The sequence below is a fragment of the Rhinoderma darwinii genome, chromosome 2, assembly GCF_050947455.1.
Source record: "Rhinoderma darwinii isolate aRhiDar2 chromosome 2, aRhiDar2.hap1, whole genome shotgun sequence".
NCBI lineage: Eukaryota > Metazoa > Chordata > Amphibia > Anura > Rhinodermatidae > Rhinoderma > Rhinoderma darwinii.
Window position 1 is genome coordinate 26976715 of NC_134688.1, and position 15046 is coordinate 26991760.

A 15046-nucleotide genomic window follows, 5' to 3' on the forward strand; every position below is an offset into this window, starting at 1 on the left:
GAGGAAAAATATGTTTTTTTTCACTAATAAAAACTTTATTTCACTTTTCTTTTTTACACATTTCATTAGTCCCTCTAAGGGACTTGAATAAGATCGCTAGTACAATACACTGCAAAACTAATGTATTGCAGTATATTGTCATTTCTACAGGCTTCTGGCCGCAGGCAGGGCTTAGCAGAGTGAAGGCAGTCCTGGGGGCGTTCATTAGGGCCCTGGGCTGCCGTGACAACATTTGTCACCCCCCGATCTCATTGTGGGGGGAGGGACGATGAGCTGTCGGAGGGGGCCACCCCCCCCCCTCTTTTCAATGCCTCAGATGCTGCGGTTGCTATTGACTGCAGCATTTGAGTGGTTAAACAGCCAGGAAAAGCGCGATCACTGTTCCTGGCCATTAGTCCCGGGTGTCAGCTGTAAAACACAGCCGACACCTGCAGTGTATGGAACGCGCTCCATACATCCCCCGCACTACGACGCACCAGACACGTCGTTTTGCGGGGAGGGGTTAATGGGTTCAATTGGGTTTCCTTCATTGTGTCGATAGTTTCACCGTAAAAAATAGCGCTGCATGCTTCACTATTTTTTCCGCCATAAGGCTACATGCACATGTTGCGTATTTTGCTGCGTAACATACACACCAAAACCACAGCAATACATAGGAAATTTGCATGTAAAAACCGCACCTAATCGTGTTTTGCAGTGCTTTTTTCTGGTGTTTTTTTCAGTTTTCGGCGCATTTTCATACTGCAGGTTTTGGTGCGATTTTCCACAGCACTAGGCAGACAGAATATGCAAGCGGAAACGCAGACAGAATATGCAAGCGGAAAGATAAATTGACATGCTGCAGATTTTAAAATCCGCACTGCATGTCAATTTACACGCGGAAAAATACTGCAGCGTGTACATGAGATTTCCTGGAATCTCATAGACTATGCCGGTACTGTATTACACTGTGGTTTAGCCGCACTCAAATACGCGCAGTAAAACCGCACGTAATACGCAGCATGTGCATTGACCCTAATGGACCGGATCTGCGACGGATGTGAACTAAGGCAATATGAATATGTACCTAGGGCAGAATATTCTGCTGACAGAGCGGCTTTACGCATAAATGGTGCTTAATATCACATTATGTTATATAGCACTGGCCAATGATCACGCCTCGTTCAGGAACTGGCAAATGTCTCTGACCTGTCCATCTATGGCCCATGTCTATTATATGCAATATAATTACAGAAGTATAACATGTCAGCGAAGTTACAGGAGGATGGACCCTGCCGAATCATCTTACACGTGACGTCTATGAATATTTCTGGTCATTCTTGTGTTCCCATTAGGCGCTATTGAAAATTGGCAGAAAAGTAATAATGAACTGCCTAACCGTATAATCATCTATCGGGACGGAGTCGGAGATGGACAGCTACAGATGCTTGTTGATTATGAAATCCCTCAACTTCTTGGCTTCTTTAAAGAGTCCCGGATTGCACACAGGTATGACGGTACAATGGAAGCATTTATTTCTACTTTAATGAAATCTCTTCAAACCTCAACATATAATCAGAATTACTTGTCCTTATAAGATCCTTTCAGTACTAGAGGAATAGTGGAGCATAATGTGCATTATTTATGCAATCCTACTATGAATCTTTAGGGCATTACTATTCAGACAGACCCCTTTAACTTATAGCTTCTATTATATACTTAATAGAGAGGACTTAGTGGGTACTTTTGCTGGTCAGGGGGCTAATTGCTAGTGCGGCCTCCCCTCAGTGGTCTTTCAGAAAGGGTTGTCTGCGTTGGACAGTCCCTCTTTGTTAGAAGGGTCCACTGATAAGCTGACCACATGGTGTCCTGCAGCTGGGATCCCCAGCGATCAGCTATAATCTGTGGGGGAACTCGGCAACAAGTATTCAAACCTCTTGCAGCGCTACCGCAGGCGAAATGAAGTATTACAAGGTGTCGATTGAAATCAACTTGCTACTGACGTGCCAGTAGCAAGTTGGGGACTTATTCCAGCTCACTACGGGAACAACCCTATTCTTGCATGTGGGTTAAAGGCTATGTAAACCCTTGAAGTCAAAATTTGTTTTTTTATATAACTGTATAATGTGATTTTGAAAAGCTTTTAAATAGGTTTTTATTTTATTTTTTTTTAAATTACTTTTTGAGACACAGCATCTATATATCCCGTATAGATAGAAGCTGTATATTGCCGTCTAAGCCGAATCCGTCAGGTCTGCAGGACTGACGGCTTTGATAAGATCAATAACAGGTGGATCCTGCGTGTCAGAGACTGTCACGATGAGTGTGTGGACCCGCTGGGCCGTAGCGGGATAGCAAATGGCCAAACAGGATACCAAGGCAAAGTCAATAGTTCGAATAAGGGTACCTGTGGCAATACAGACATTAGCGATGGCAGGCTCGGAATGGGACCTTGGCAGCAGGTAGACACCAGGAGCGGTGAAATACAACAGGCGTATTATACGACACAACACGACTCCAACTCTCTAAGGCATTTGAACAAGTTAGCACAGGATATAGGTAGCAGGAACGGGAACACTGGAAAACACTAAGAGACCATTTGCAAAGACTAACACAGGTAAACATAACAACGCTCAGGCAATGAAGGAAGGGGCTGGGCCCTTCTTATAGTCCAGGGTGATCTGAGAGCAATCAGTCATTCTAAAACATGTGTGAGTTCTGGCCCATTAAGGCCGGGAATGAGCTTGAGCGCGCACCCTAGTGGTCACTGTAGGACAGGACGGCCGCATGTGCTGACATCTCTGGGAAGGAAGACGTCTGCAGGATGATAGGAGTCTGCGACTGCGGACGTTACAGAGACACACAGGACCAGCAGTCACCACAGCCGTCAGTCCTGCATATCTAAGGATTCGGCTTTGATGGCAAAATACAGCGTCTATGTATGCTGGACAAGTAGAAACTGGGTCTCAACAGGTAAAAATTTTTTTTATAAAAATCTATTTAAAAGTTCTTCAAAATCACATTATACACAGTTTAAAAAAAAATAAAAAAATTGGACTTTAAAGGTTTACATAGCCTGTAACTCATTTGTCTTCATGTACGTCACTTGTGAGAGTCACACTATATTTGCCTTAGCCCTAGGATCACGGTGGTTGTGGTGAGGAAGAGATGTACTACCAGGTTCTTCAGTGAATCCCACCGAGGATTACAGAACCCGCCATTGGGAACCATTGTTGACAGTGAAGCTACACGACCAGAATGGCAAGTAACCTCTCAATCAATAAACCATTAATATAATATAATTACTGCACTCAAGGAACAAGAGAAATACTCAGGCATGCAATGGTTAAATACTACTACTCCTAACAGGATAAATAAAGGGAGAGTTAGCTTATGTGTGCAAAGACATTCTAAAGTCAGCGTGCCGCCAATATTGCATGAGAATTTATATGAATATCAATCTCAGAAAAGCAGCGTACAACTACCAGAAATGCTGTATAAATCCAGGTGTGCAACAAAATCAGACAATTCCTTGTAGTTCATTTGCTAAAATGTCATTGCTTGAATTTAGGGGAGACCTCATGCCTGCTGCTCCTGTCTCCCATGTCAACACTTCCTGTCCTGTTCTCCATTGGTTCAGTAATACAGATCACCATCCACATCAGTGTCCACACATTTCTGCCGCTATCCAAGCCTGTTTGGATCTTGACATTGATGTGGGCCACCAGTAGGGAACCTTATTAACAGATTTTGTCATAATCGCAACTGTATTTTTAGGAAATTTAGAAAATGTAATACTATTAAGACTTGGGCTACACAAATTACGGTAGATAGTGGTATAATCATGGTCGCAATGTGACCCTGTGACTATTGCCGTTTTCACCATTTTACCGCAATGATGACAGGAAGCACAGGACCTACGTAACAGTGACAGTCACAATACCCCAATAATAGTGACCGCCACTGATACCAGACCTCAGTACAGCCCCGTGACAGAATCTCAATTGCAGTGACAGCCACAGACCCCTAACAACAGTGACAGCCAGACCCTAATAACAGTGACAACAAGAGGACCTGCAATAACAGTAACAGACAGACCAAAATAATAGTGTTAACCACAGACCCCCAATTATAGTGATAAACACAGACCCCCAATAACCATGACAACCACCGACCCTAATAAAGGTGATAACCACAGACCCCCAATTATAGTGACAAACAGACCCCCAATAATAGTGACAGCCACAGACTCTCGATAATAGTGACAACCACAGACCCCCAATAATAGTGACAACCACAGGACTCCCAATAATAGTGACAACCAGAGACCCCCAATAATAGTGACAACCACAGGACCCCCAATAATAGTGACAACCACAGGACCCCCAATAATAGTGACAACCACAGACCCCCAATAATAGTGACAACCACAGGACTCCCAATAATAGTGACAACCACAGACCCCCAATAATAGTGACAACCAGAGGTCCCAATAATAGTGACAACCACAGGACCCCCAATAATAGTGACAACCACAGATCCCCAATAATAGTGACAACCACAGACCCCAATAATAGTGACAACCACAGGACCCCCAATAATAGTGGAAACCACAGGACCCCCAATAATAGTGACAACCAGAGAACCCCAATAATAGTGACAACCACAGGACCCCCAATAATAGTGAAAACCACAGACCCCCAATAATAGTGACAACCACAGGACCCCCAATAATAGTGACAACCACAGACCCCCAATAATAGTGACAACCACAGGACTCCCAATAATAGTGACGACCAGAGATCCCAATAATAGTGACAACCAGGGACCCCCAATAATAGTGACAGGCACAGGACCCCCAATAATAGTGACAACCACAGACCTCCAATAATAGTGACAACCACAGGACCCCCAATAATAGTGACAACCACAGACACCCAATAATAGTGACAACCACAGGACCCACAATAATAGTGACAACCACAGACACCCAATAATAGTGACATCCAGAGATCCCAATAATAGTGACAACCACAGGACCCCCAATAATAGTGACAACCACAGACCCCCAATAATAGTGACAACCAGAGGTCCCAATAATAGTGACAACCACAGGACCCCCAATAATAGTGACAACCACAGATCCCCAATAATAGTGACAACCACAGACCCCAATAATAGTGACAACCACAGGACCCCCAATAATAGTGGAAACCACAGGACCCCCAATAATAGTGACAACCAGAGACCCCCAATAATAGTGACAACCACAGGACCTCCAATAATAGTGACAACCACAGGACCCCCAATAATAGTGACAACCACATGACCCCCAATAATAGTGACAACCACAGACCCCCAATAATAGTGACAACCACAGGACCCCCAATAATAGTGACAATCACAGACCCCCAATAATAGTGACAACCACAGGACTCCCAATAATAGTGACGACCAGAGATCCCAATAATAGTGACAACCAGGGACCCCCAATAATAGTGACAGGCACAGGACCCCCAATAATAGTGACAACCACAGACCTCCAATAATAGTGAGAACCACAGGACCCCCAATAATAGTGACAACCACAGACACCCAATAATAGTGACAACCACAGGACCCACAATAATAGTGACAACCACAGACACCCAATAATAGTGACATCCAGAGATCCCAATAATAGTGACAACCACAGGACCCCCAATAATAGTGACAACCACAGACCCCCAATAATAGTGACAACCAGAGGTCCCAATAATAGTGACAACCACAGGACCCCCAATAATAGTGACAACCACAGATCCCCAATAATAGTGACAACCACAGACCCCAATAATAGTGACAACCACAGGACCCCCAATAATAGTGGAAACCACAGGACCCCCAATAATAGTGACAACCAGAGAACCCCAATAATAGTGACAACCACAGGACCCCCAATAATAGTGAAAACCACAGACCCCCAATAATAGTGACAACCACAGGACCCCCAATAATAGTGACAACCACAGACCCCCAATAATAGTGACAACCACAGGACTCCCAATAATAGTAACGACCAGAGATCCCAATAATAGTGACAACCAGGGACCCCCAATAATAGTGACAGGCACAGGACCCCCAATAATAGTGACAACCACAGACCTCCAATAATAGTGACAACCACAGGACCCCCAATAATAGTGACAACCACAGACACCCAATAATAGTGACAACCACAGGGCCCACAATAATAGTGACAACCACAGACACCCAATAATAGTGACATCCAGAGATCCCAATAATAGTGACAACCACAGGACCCCCAATAATAGTGACAACCACAGACCCCCAATAATAGTGACAACCAGAGGTCCCAATAATAGTGACAACCACAGGACCCCCAATAATAGTGACAACCACAGATCCCCAATAATAGTGACAACCACAGACCCCAATAATAGTGACAACCACAGGACCCCCAATAATAGTGGAAACCACAGGACCCCCAATAATAGTGACAACCAGAGACCCCCAATAATAGTGACAACCACAGGACCCCCAATAATAGTGACAACCACAGGACCCCCAATAATAGTGACAACCACATGACCCCCAATAATAGTGACAGGCACAGGACCCCCAATAATAGTGACAACCACAGACCTCCAATAATAGTGACAACCACAGGACCCCCAATAATAGTGACAACCACAGACACCCAATAATAGTGACAACCACAGGACCCACAATAATAGTGACAACCACAGACACCCAATAATAGTGACATCCAGAGATCCCAATAATAGTGACAACCACAGGACCCCCAATAATAGTGACAACCACAGACCCCCAATAATAGTGACAACCACAGGACCCCCAATAATAGTGACAACCACAGATCCCCAATAATAGTGACAACCACAGACCCCAATAATAGTGACAACCACAGGACCCCCAATAATAGTGGAAACCACAGGACCCCCAATAATAGTGAGAACCAGAGAACCCCAATAATAGTGACAACCACAGGACCCCCAATAATAGTGAAAACCACAGACCCCCAATAATAGTGACAACCACAGGACCCCCAATAATAGTGACAACCACAGACCCCCAATAATAGTGACAACTACAGGACTCCCAATAATAGTGACGACCAGAGATCCCAATAATAGTGACAACCAGGGACCCCCAATAATAGTGACAGGCACAGGACCCCCAATAATAGTGACAACCACAGACCTCCAATAATAGTGACAACCACAGGACCCCCAATAATAGTGACAACCACAGACACCCAATAATAGTGACAACCACAGGGCCCACAATAATAGTGACAACCACAGACACCCAATAATAGTGACATCCAGAGATCCCAATAATAGTGACAACCACAGGACCCCCAATAATAGTGACAACCACAGACCCCCAATAATAGTGACAACCAGAGGTCCCAATAATAGTGACAACCACAGGACCCCCAATAATAGTGACAACCACAGATCCCCAATAATAGTGACAACCACAGACCCCAATAATAGTGACAACCACAGGACCCCCAATAATAGTGGAAACCACAGACCTCCAATAATAGTGACAACCACAGGACCCCCAATAATAGTGACAACCACAGACACCCAATAATAGTGACAACCACAGGACCCACAATAATAGTGACAACCACAGACACCCAATAATAGTGACATCCAGAGATCCCAATAATAGTGACAACCACAGGACCCCTAATAATAGTGACAACCACAGACCCCCAATAATAGTGACAACCAGAGGTCCCAATAATAGTGACAACCACAGGACCCCCAATAATAGTGACAACCACAGACCCCAATAATAGTGACAACCACAGGACCCCCAATAATAGTGGAAACCACAGGACCCCCAATAATAGTGACAACCAGAGAACCCCAATAATAGTGACAACCACAGGACCCCCAATAATAGTGAAAACCACAGACCCCCAATAATAGTGACAACCACAGGACCCCCAATAATAGTGACAACCACAGACCCCCAATAATAGTGACAACCACAGGACTCCCAATAATAGTGACGACCAGAGATCCCAATAATAGTGACAACCAGGGACCCCCAATAATAGTGACAGGCACAGGACCCCCAATAATAGTGACAACCACAGACCTCCAATAATAGTGACAACCACAGGACCCCCAATAATAGTGACAACCACAGACACCCAATAATAGTGACAACCACAGGGCCCACAATAATAGTGACAACCACAGACACCCAATAATAGTGACATCCAGAGATCCCAATAATAGTGACAACCACAGGACCCCCAATAATAGTGACAACCACAGACCCCCAATAATAGTGACAACCAGAGGTCCCAATAATAGTGACAACCACAGGACCCCCAATAATAGTGACAACCACAGATCCCCAATAATAGTGACAACCACAGACCCCAATAATAGTGACAACCACAGGACCCCCAATAATAGTGGAAACCACAGGACCCCCAATAATAGTGACAACCAGAGACCCCCAATAATAGTGACAACCACAGGACCCCCAATAATAGTGACAACCACAGGACCCCCAATAATAGTGACAACCACATGACCCCCAATAATAGTGACAACCACAGACCCCCAATAATAGTGACAACCACAGGACCCCCAATAATAGTGACAACCACAGACCCCCAATAATAGTGACAACCACAGGACTCCCAATAATAGTGACGACCAGAGATCCCAATAATAGTGACAACCAGGGACCCCCAATAATAGTGACAACCAGAGAGCCCAAATAATAGTGACAACCACAGGACCACCAATAATAGTGAAAACCAGAGACCCCCAATAATTGTGCCAACCAGAAACCACAGACCCCCAATAATAGTACCAGACAGACCAAAATAACAGATAGAAACAGACCCTCAAGCGCAGACTCACACATATCACGGGCTCGCCACTCATGATCTATACAATGATCCTATAAGACTGAGCAGATTCAGGGCACAGCCAGGAAGGTTTGTCGTGAGGACACAGGCGTAGAGGAGCTGCATGCATTGGACCTGTAGCGTCATTCACTGATAACACAGCACAGTCATCTATTGAGATCCAGTTTTGAAATTTTTCATGTACACAAAGGAGCTTTTAATATAAAATATAATAGTAATATTCCCGCAGTAAAACTTTTTTCTAGAACCACTAAAACAGTGTAATAAAATTTCATGCAAAACGGATATCTGCGCTCCTCAGTCACGTTATATATACACGCGGAGGCTGAATGAGGAGTATTTTATGAGGGGAAAACTGATTTAATGGCTGATCCTAAATAGAAGGCTTATTAGTTATATATGTTTTTAGTTATTTTGAAAAATCAGGCGCAGATTTGGTTCAAATGTTGTTTCCAAAGATTGTGACTTAACCCTTTCCTGCTGCAGCCATTTTTCGGAGTTTAATTTTTTCCTCCCCCCACCCCTTCCAAAAGCCATAAGATTTTTATTTTTTCCATCGACATAGCCGTATGAGGGCTTGATTTTTTTTTTCATGGCAGCATTTCTTGTAACATAATGTACTAGGAAACTGAAGGAAACATTTTTGTGGGGTGGAATGGGAAAAAACAGCAATTACTCCATCGTTTTTGGGCTTCGTTTTTACGGCGCTCAACGTGCAATTAAAACAACATGTTAACTTTATTCTGCTGCTCAGTACGATTACGGTGATTTATATATATTAAATGATATATACATTTATATAATTTTTTTATGTTTTACTACGTTTACAAGGAAAAAGGTAATTGTTAAAAAGAAAATTTGTTTTTTGTCGCCATAAACTGAGAGCCAGAACTTTTTTATTTTCCGTCGATTGAGCGGTATGAGGGCTTATTTTTTTATGGTACCATTTTGGGGTACATGCAAGTTTTTGATCACTTTTTATAAAAAATTTGGTGGGAGATGAGGTGACCAAAAAACAGCGATTCTAGCATTAGGTTTTACGGATGCGGACTTACCTTTTAAGGTTTTTTTTTGTACGTAAAATGTTACCCTTTTTCATTTTTTTTCCTAGTCTCCCTAGGGGACTTGAGCCCACAATCGTTGGATCACCTGCATTATATACTGCAATACTAATGTATATATCGTGCTTTTGACAGTCTACGCCGGAGGCAGGGCTTAATAGGAGTACACAGATAGCAGAACTGGGGGGCCTTCATTAGGCCCCCAGGCTGCCCTGCCAAGCATCGTTACTCCGCGAACGCGTCGCAGGGTTGGGGGGAAGGGCTGTAGGAGTTGGTCGTCCCCCTCTTTTTAACGCCTTAGATGCTGCGGCCACTATTGACAGGACATCTAAGGGGTTACATGCTCATTACAGTGAACGGTCAGCTGTATCATACAGCCAACACCTGCATTGTATGGAGCGGGCTCAGCCCGTGAACCCGCTCCATACTTCACCTCTAAATTTAGTAAGAGAGTGCAAGGAAATAGACATCGCTGCAAACATAGGAGGCACTGACTCCAGGATTACTTTATTCCAGTTTATACAGTATATACTGTAACTTACTTAAAGGGGTATTCCAACCTTTAGCATTTTTCACCTATCCACTGTTCAGTGCTTAGCTGTTTCCATCAGCTCCATAGACTTTGAATGGAGCAGTATGGCGCCTCCGCTCCATTCAAACTTCTCCCAGCTGCCGTCTTGCAGCTGGGGGAACTGTGTCCCCCGTTCTGGCGATCAGTAGGGGTCCCAGCGGTTGGACCCCCACCGATCTAGGTGAAAAATGCTAAAGGCTGGAATGCCCCCTTAACTGTGCACCTTTAACTGAAGACTCCTTTCTCATAGGTATGACTTTTTCCTCATAAGTCAGAATGCTCGGCAAGGATCAGTCAATCCCACCTACTACAATGTTCTGTTTGACAGCAACTGCCTGAAACCAGATCACCTGCAGCGTCTCACTTATAAATTGTGTCACCTGTACTACAACTGGCCGGTGAGTAATGAGGAGCGACTACTTCTTCTGACATCTACCTGATTGGTACAGTAAGGGGTTGTCTTGTAATGAATATTCCCTGTCCATGTACCCTATTAGTGCATATAGTAGGGGTCAGCTACCTTCGGCACTCCAGCTGTTGTGAAACTACAACTCCCAGCATGCGTTGACAGCCAAAGGCTTTATTATTCCAACAAGAAGCCGTCAGGGCATGCTGGGAATTGTAGTTTCACAACAACTCGCCTGCTGCAGGTTGCTGACCCCTGTCAGAGAGTGTAATACATGGATGGCCCCTACTCTGGCGGACTCACCAGAATGGTCCATACACATATCTCTTCTTAAACTTTTCTTAAAGTTGTAAGGTCTGTAAATTTGTAACTTTCACCTGCTCCGTTGCTCTACTCTTGGTCTGCTGTCTGTTCTTAGTATTTATCATGTCATCTGAATGGTCGCTGTAGGGAAAAATTTCTGTATGGCCGCAGTCTTCTCCAATAAACAGGTGAGCCGGACCTGCGGCTGCTCCATTGCGGAGAAACGCTTTCTCTGCCGGATTATGCGCTCTCCAGCTTTTCCTGTTTTTCAGTAACAGCCGCTTTTGTTTATGGGGCTGTGTCTGGTTTTGCACCAGGGTGTAGTGGCTGCGAAAATCGGGAGTCGGCACCGGTACTGATAGCAGGTGTAGTAGGAGGAACAGCTGGAGCAACAGGAACAGGTGCCGTGATAGCTGCTGCTTGCGCATCCAGTAGCTGTGTAATAGAGTTCACTGCCAGGAGGAGTTGGTCTTGTCGTGACTGAAGGTCTCGCAGGCCTACCTGCGTGGCTAGTGACGTCGTCATGGTCTTGGGTTGACCAGCGGGGTCCATGGGCTGAGCATACTGTCATGATCCGTGGGTATGTGGACCCACTAGGCCGCACCGCCGTAGCGGAGTAGCAGCTGGCCAAACAGTCCTAGTACAATAGTACCTTAAATAGTGCAGACAGTAATGGAGGCTCGGCGCAGAGGAATTTGTAGACACCTGACGTGTGGTATATCAGGAGGTGTGACCGGTGGCACAACACGACTCCAACAGGTTAAGGCACAGGAACAGATATAGTACATGATACAGGTAGCAGGGCATGGGAACAGGATAACACTAAGGGACCATATGCTAAGACTAACATGGATGGGCAAACACAACAACGCTCAGGCAGTGAGTTAAAGGGCAGAGCCTTTTTATAGTCCAGGGTGATCATAGGCTAATAACAGATCTTACTCATGTGTGTGCACTGGCCCTTTAAGGCCGGACGCGAGCGCACACCTTACGGGAACCAGTGCAGCGATGCAGAAGTGAGTGCCGGTGTGTCTCAGGAGGGGGAAGGGAAGAACGACGGTCCACGGCTGTGGACGTTACAGTAACAACTTAACATACAGTAAGTAATAAGCCAATCAACAGAGATTCGATGTGTAAGAGAGAAATCAAATGAATGCAATGGGTTTCAGACAAGATAGAAAGATTTGCTGCATCAGTGCATTTCTACCTTAGAGTTAATTCTGCACAGATTATTCCAGACTGTGAAGGATTTTATTTTCTGGACATCAGTATATTGGAGATTTATCCTAAAGGATCAGGAGCACACTGTGCAAGAAGACTGAACTGCTGAATGCTATCTGTGCTACACTGACCTCTGCTGGTGGATATTAACATTACACTGGCCTCGAACTTCCCAATGCATCTGGCTCTGTTCACACTGTGATTGCAGTTTATGTGGCCCCCCGATGTGTGCAACTGTATGCTATATAGATGCATTTGTCGTCTATCGCAAAAAATAAAACAAACAGATACGGTTCACTATACATTTTCTTGCGAGATCTTTTTGTATTGAAAAGCATAGATAACTAACGTGTTTACATACTAAAATATTAGGTTAGATACCCCTGACGTTAAACTAATGTAAGATCCTTGAATTATTGCCCTAACATTAGCAGTTGTAAGCAGGCAGTCTATACGCTGCTGATCTCTGAGGAAACGTTTGATAATCAGAGCAGCGGCGTCTCAGCGTGAGAAGAAATTGTCCAACATTAAGTATTCTGACATAACCCAGAATTATCACTAATGCGGATACTCAGCCAAAAGTCCTTTCTGAAACTTCATCCGTCACTTCACACACAGTGGAGACGCCATTAGTCACACTGAGATAATATTCATGCCTATCACTTCAAGACTGAAGACGTCACGAAATCATCAGGGTCTGGAGGAATCATCCGTTGTTATCGATTCATACGGAAAAGCAAATGTTCATGTAGAATAGGTTTCCCCAAACCACATCAGCTATTACGGGAAGAAAAAGTCAAAGCTGTGGACAAAATAAAAAAGAAATGCCAGCTTTACTCCCAATTTTATTTTTGCTTCTTTTTATTTCTTTCAATTTTACTTATTTGAAACAAATTTTACTTGGTAGTTTGGTTGTACTTGTTTTGCTTTTTAACTATTACAGTTATTAAAGGGGTTGTCCAGTTTCAGGAAATTAATGTTATTTTTCGCATAATTGAAAGTTAAAACATTTTCCAATAAACTTTATCTAATAATTATTCACGGTTTTCAAGATCTCTGCTGTTATTCAGTAGGAACATCTATTGTTTGCTTCTAGTGGATAAAATTCTGTCCATGGTCATGTGATGGACACAGACATGTCAGGAGAGCTCCTCTTTAACTTATGTCCTTAAGGTTGCACGCACAAGCCATATCATTAAAAATGGCACATAGGTATAAACCCCAACAGCAAGTGACCCGCTCACTTTCTAGCATCTAGTAAACCTCATGGGCCTTGTAGCAGGGCCTCAATATCAGGTCACGACTTGGGCCCACCACCATATACTCAGTCCCCTTTTGGGCCAATCCATCCCTGAGGGCCTGGTTTTCCAGCGAACAGTAGGGGATATGTCTAAAAAATTAGGGACGAGTGGCGCAGTTGCCCATACCAACCAATCAGGTCACTGCTTTCATTTTCTCTAGAAAATAAGAGCTAGAATCTGAATGGTTGCTATGGGCAACTGCTCACCGTTTCCTTTGCACTACTCTAGATAAAGACGAGTGTTTTCAGATTCTAATTAAATAATTTATTTATGATTTTGAGCAGCTAATGCAGGTTTGATTGACTTTTGGACAAGCTTGCCTACTCTTCCAGAATGTCCGGTGCACTCACGGAAAATGTGGTGTCCTCCCGGAAAAGCAGGCATTTCTCCCTCTCTCAGACAGCACTGTTGAGAGAGGTGGTGCCGCCACTCTGTTATATAGACCATGCCGAGTCCATATTATTATATCACGAATGCTGAGATCTGAAGGGTGCAGTTAATGGTCACTACTCCATTCAAGGGCAGTTGTGGGTGTGGCCTATACATAAAGTATAGGCGGTTTGGGTGTGGCCTATACATAAAGTATAGGCGGTTGTGGGTGTGGCATATGTCTAAAAATGTGGCTGCATTATTCTCCTTGGTGTCAATTTCTTAAAAGGTGGCCGGTATGCTTTTGGGGGTTAATTAATATTTGTCTAATTATCTTATATCGGTTATTTCTCCATAGGGTGTGATCCGCGTGCCCGCTCCATGCCAATACGCTCATAAACTCACCTTCCTCGTTGGACAGAGTATCCACCGAGAGCCAAGAATTGAGCTTTCCAACACCTTGTTTTACTTGTAAGTTGATGTTTTTTTACACAGTACACCCAGTGATGGCCGGACAGATCTGATATGGGAAGACACTGTCCTTGTGAATTAAACAGGGACTCGTGCTGGCTTTTGAGGTCTCTCGGCCTGAAGTGCTGATTGTAACCTTTTATATTTGTTACAGGGTTTTATAGGATGTTTCTAATGTTTTGCAGCAAAATTTCTATTAAAATGTTATTATTATTATTGCTACTTTACTGTCTTTTTTTGTCTGTATGTAATAGGGGAACCCATTGGCATTACAAAATCCTACTAATCAATAGAAGAAACCTCAGTCTTTAAAGTAAATGTCCACACTTGAAGACAATTTTATTTTATTTTTTTATAAATAGATTAAAAAATTTACGCTGATTTATTTCCCCCCTCATAAGCACTTTGGGGGGCAATTTATTAAGACTCCTA

General features: G+C 43.9%; 1 protein-coding gene across 2 annotated transcripts in view; it reads left to right on the top strand.

Annotated features, from left to right (window-relative positions):
* PIWIL4 (piwi like RNA-mediated gene silencing 4) overlaps positions 1 to 14836 on the top strand; it is a 174026-nt gene extending 159190 nt beyond the window's left edge. For both annotated transcript variants that reach the window (XM_075851489.1, XM_075851491.1), the window contains 4 exons: positions 1335 to 1488; positions 3115 to 3240; positions 10794 to 10941; positions 14502 to 14836. In XM_075851489.1, coding sequence (XP_075707604.1) covers positions 1335 to 1488; positions 3115 to 3240; positions 10794 to 10941; positions 14502 to 14618 — 545 coding nt within the window. In that variant the 3' untranslated portion in view covers positions 14619 to 14836. The remainder of the gene's footprint in view (positions 1 to 1334; positions 1489 to 3114; positions 3241 to 10793; positions 10942 to 14501) is intronic.
* The last annotated feature ends 210 nt before the right edge of the window (positions 14837 to 15046 follow it).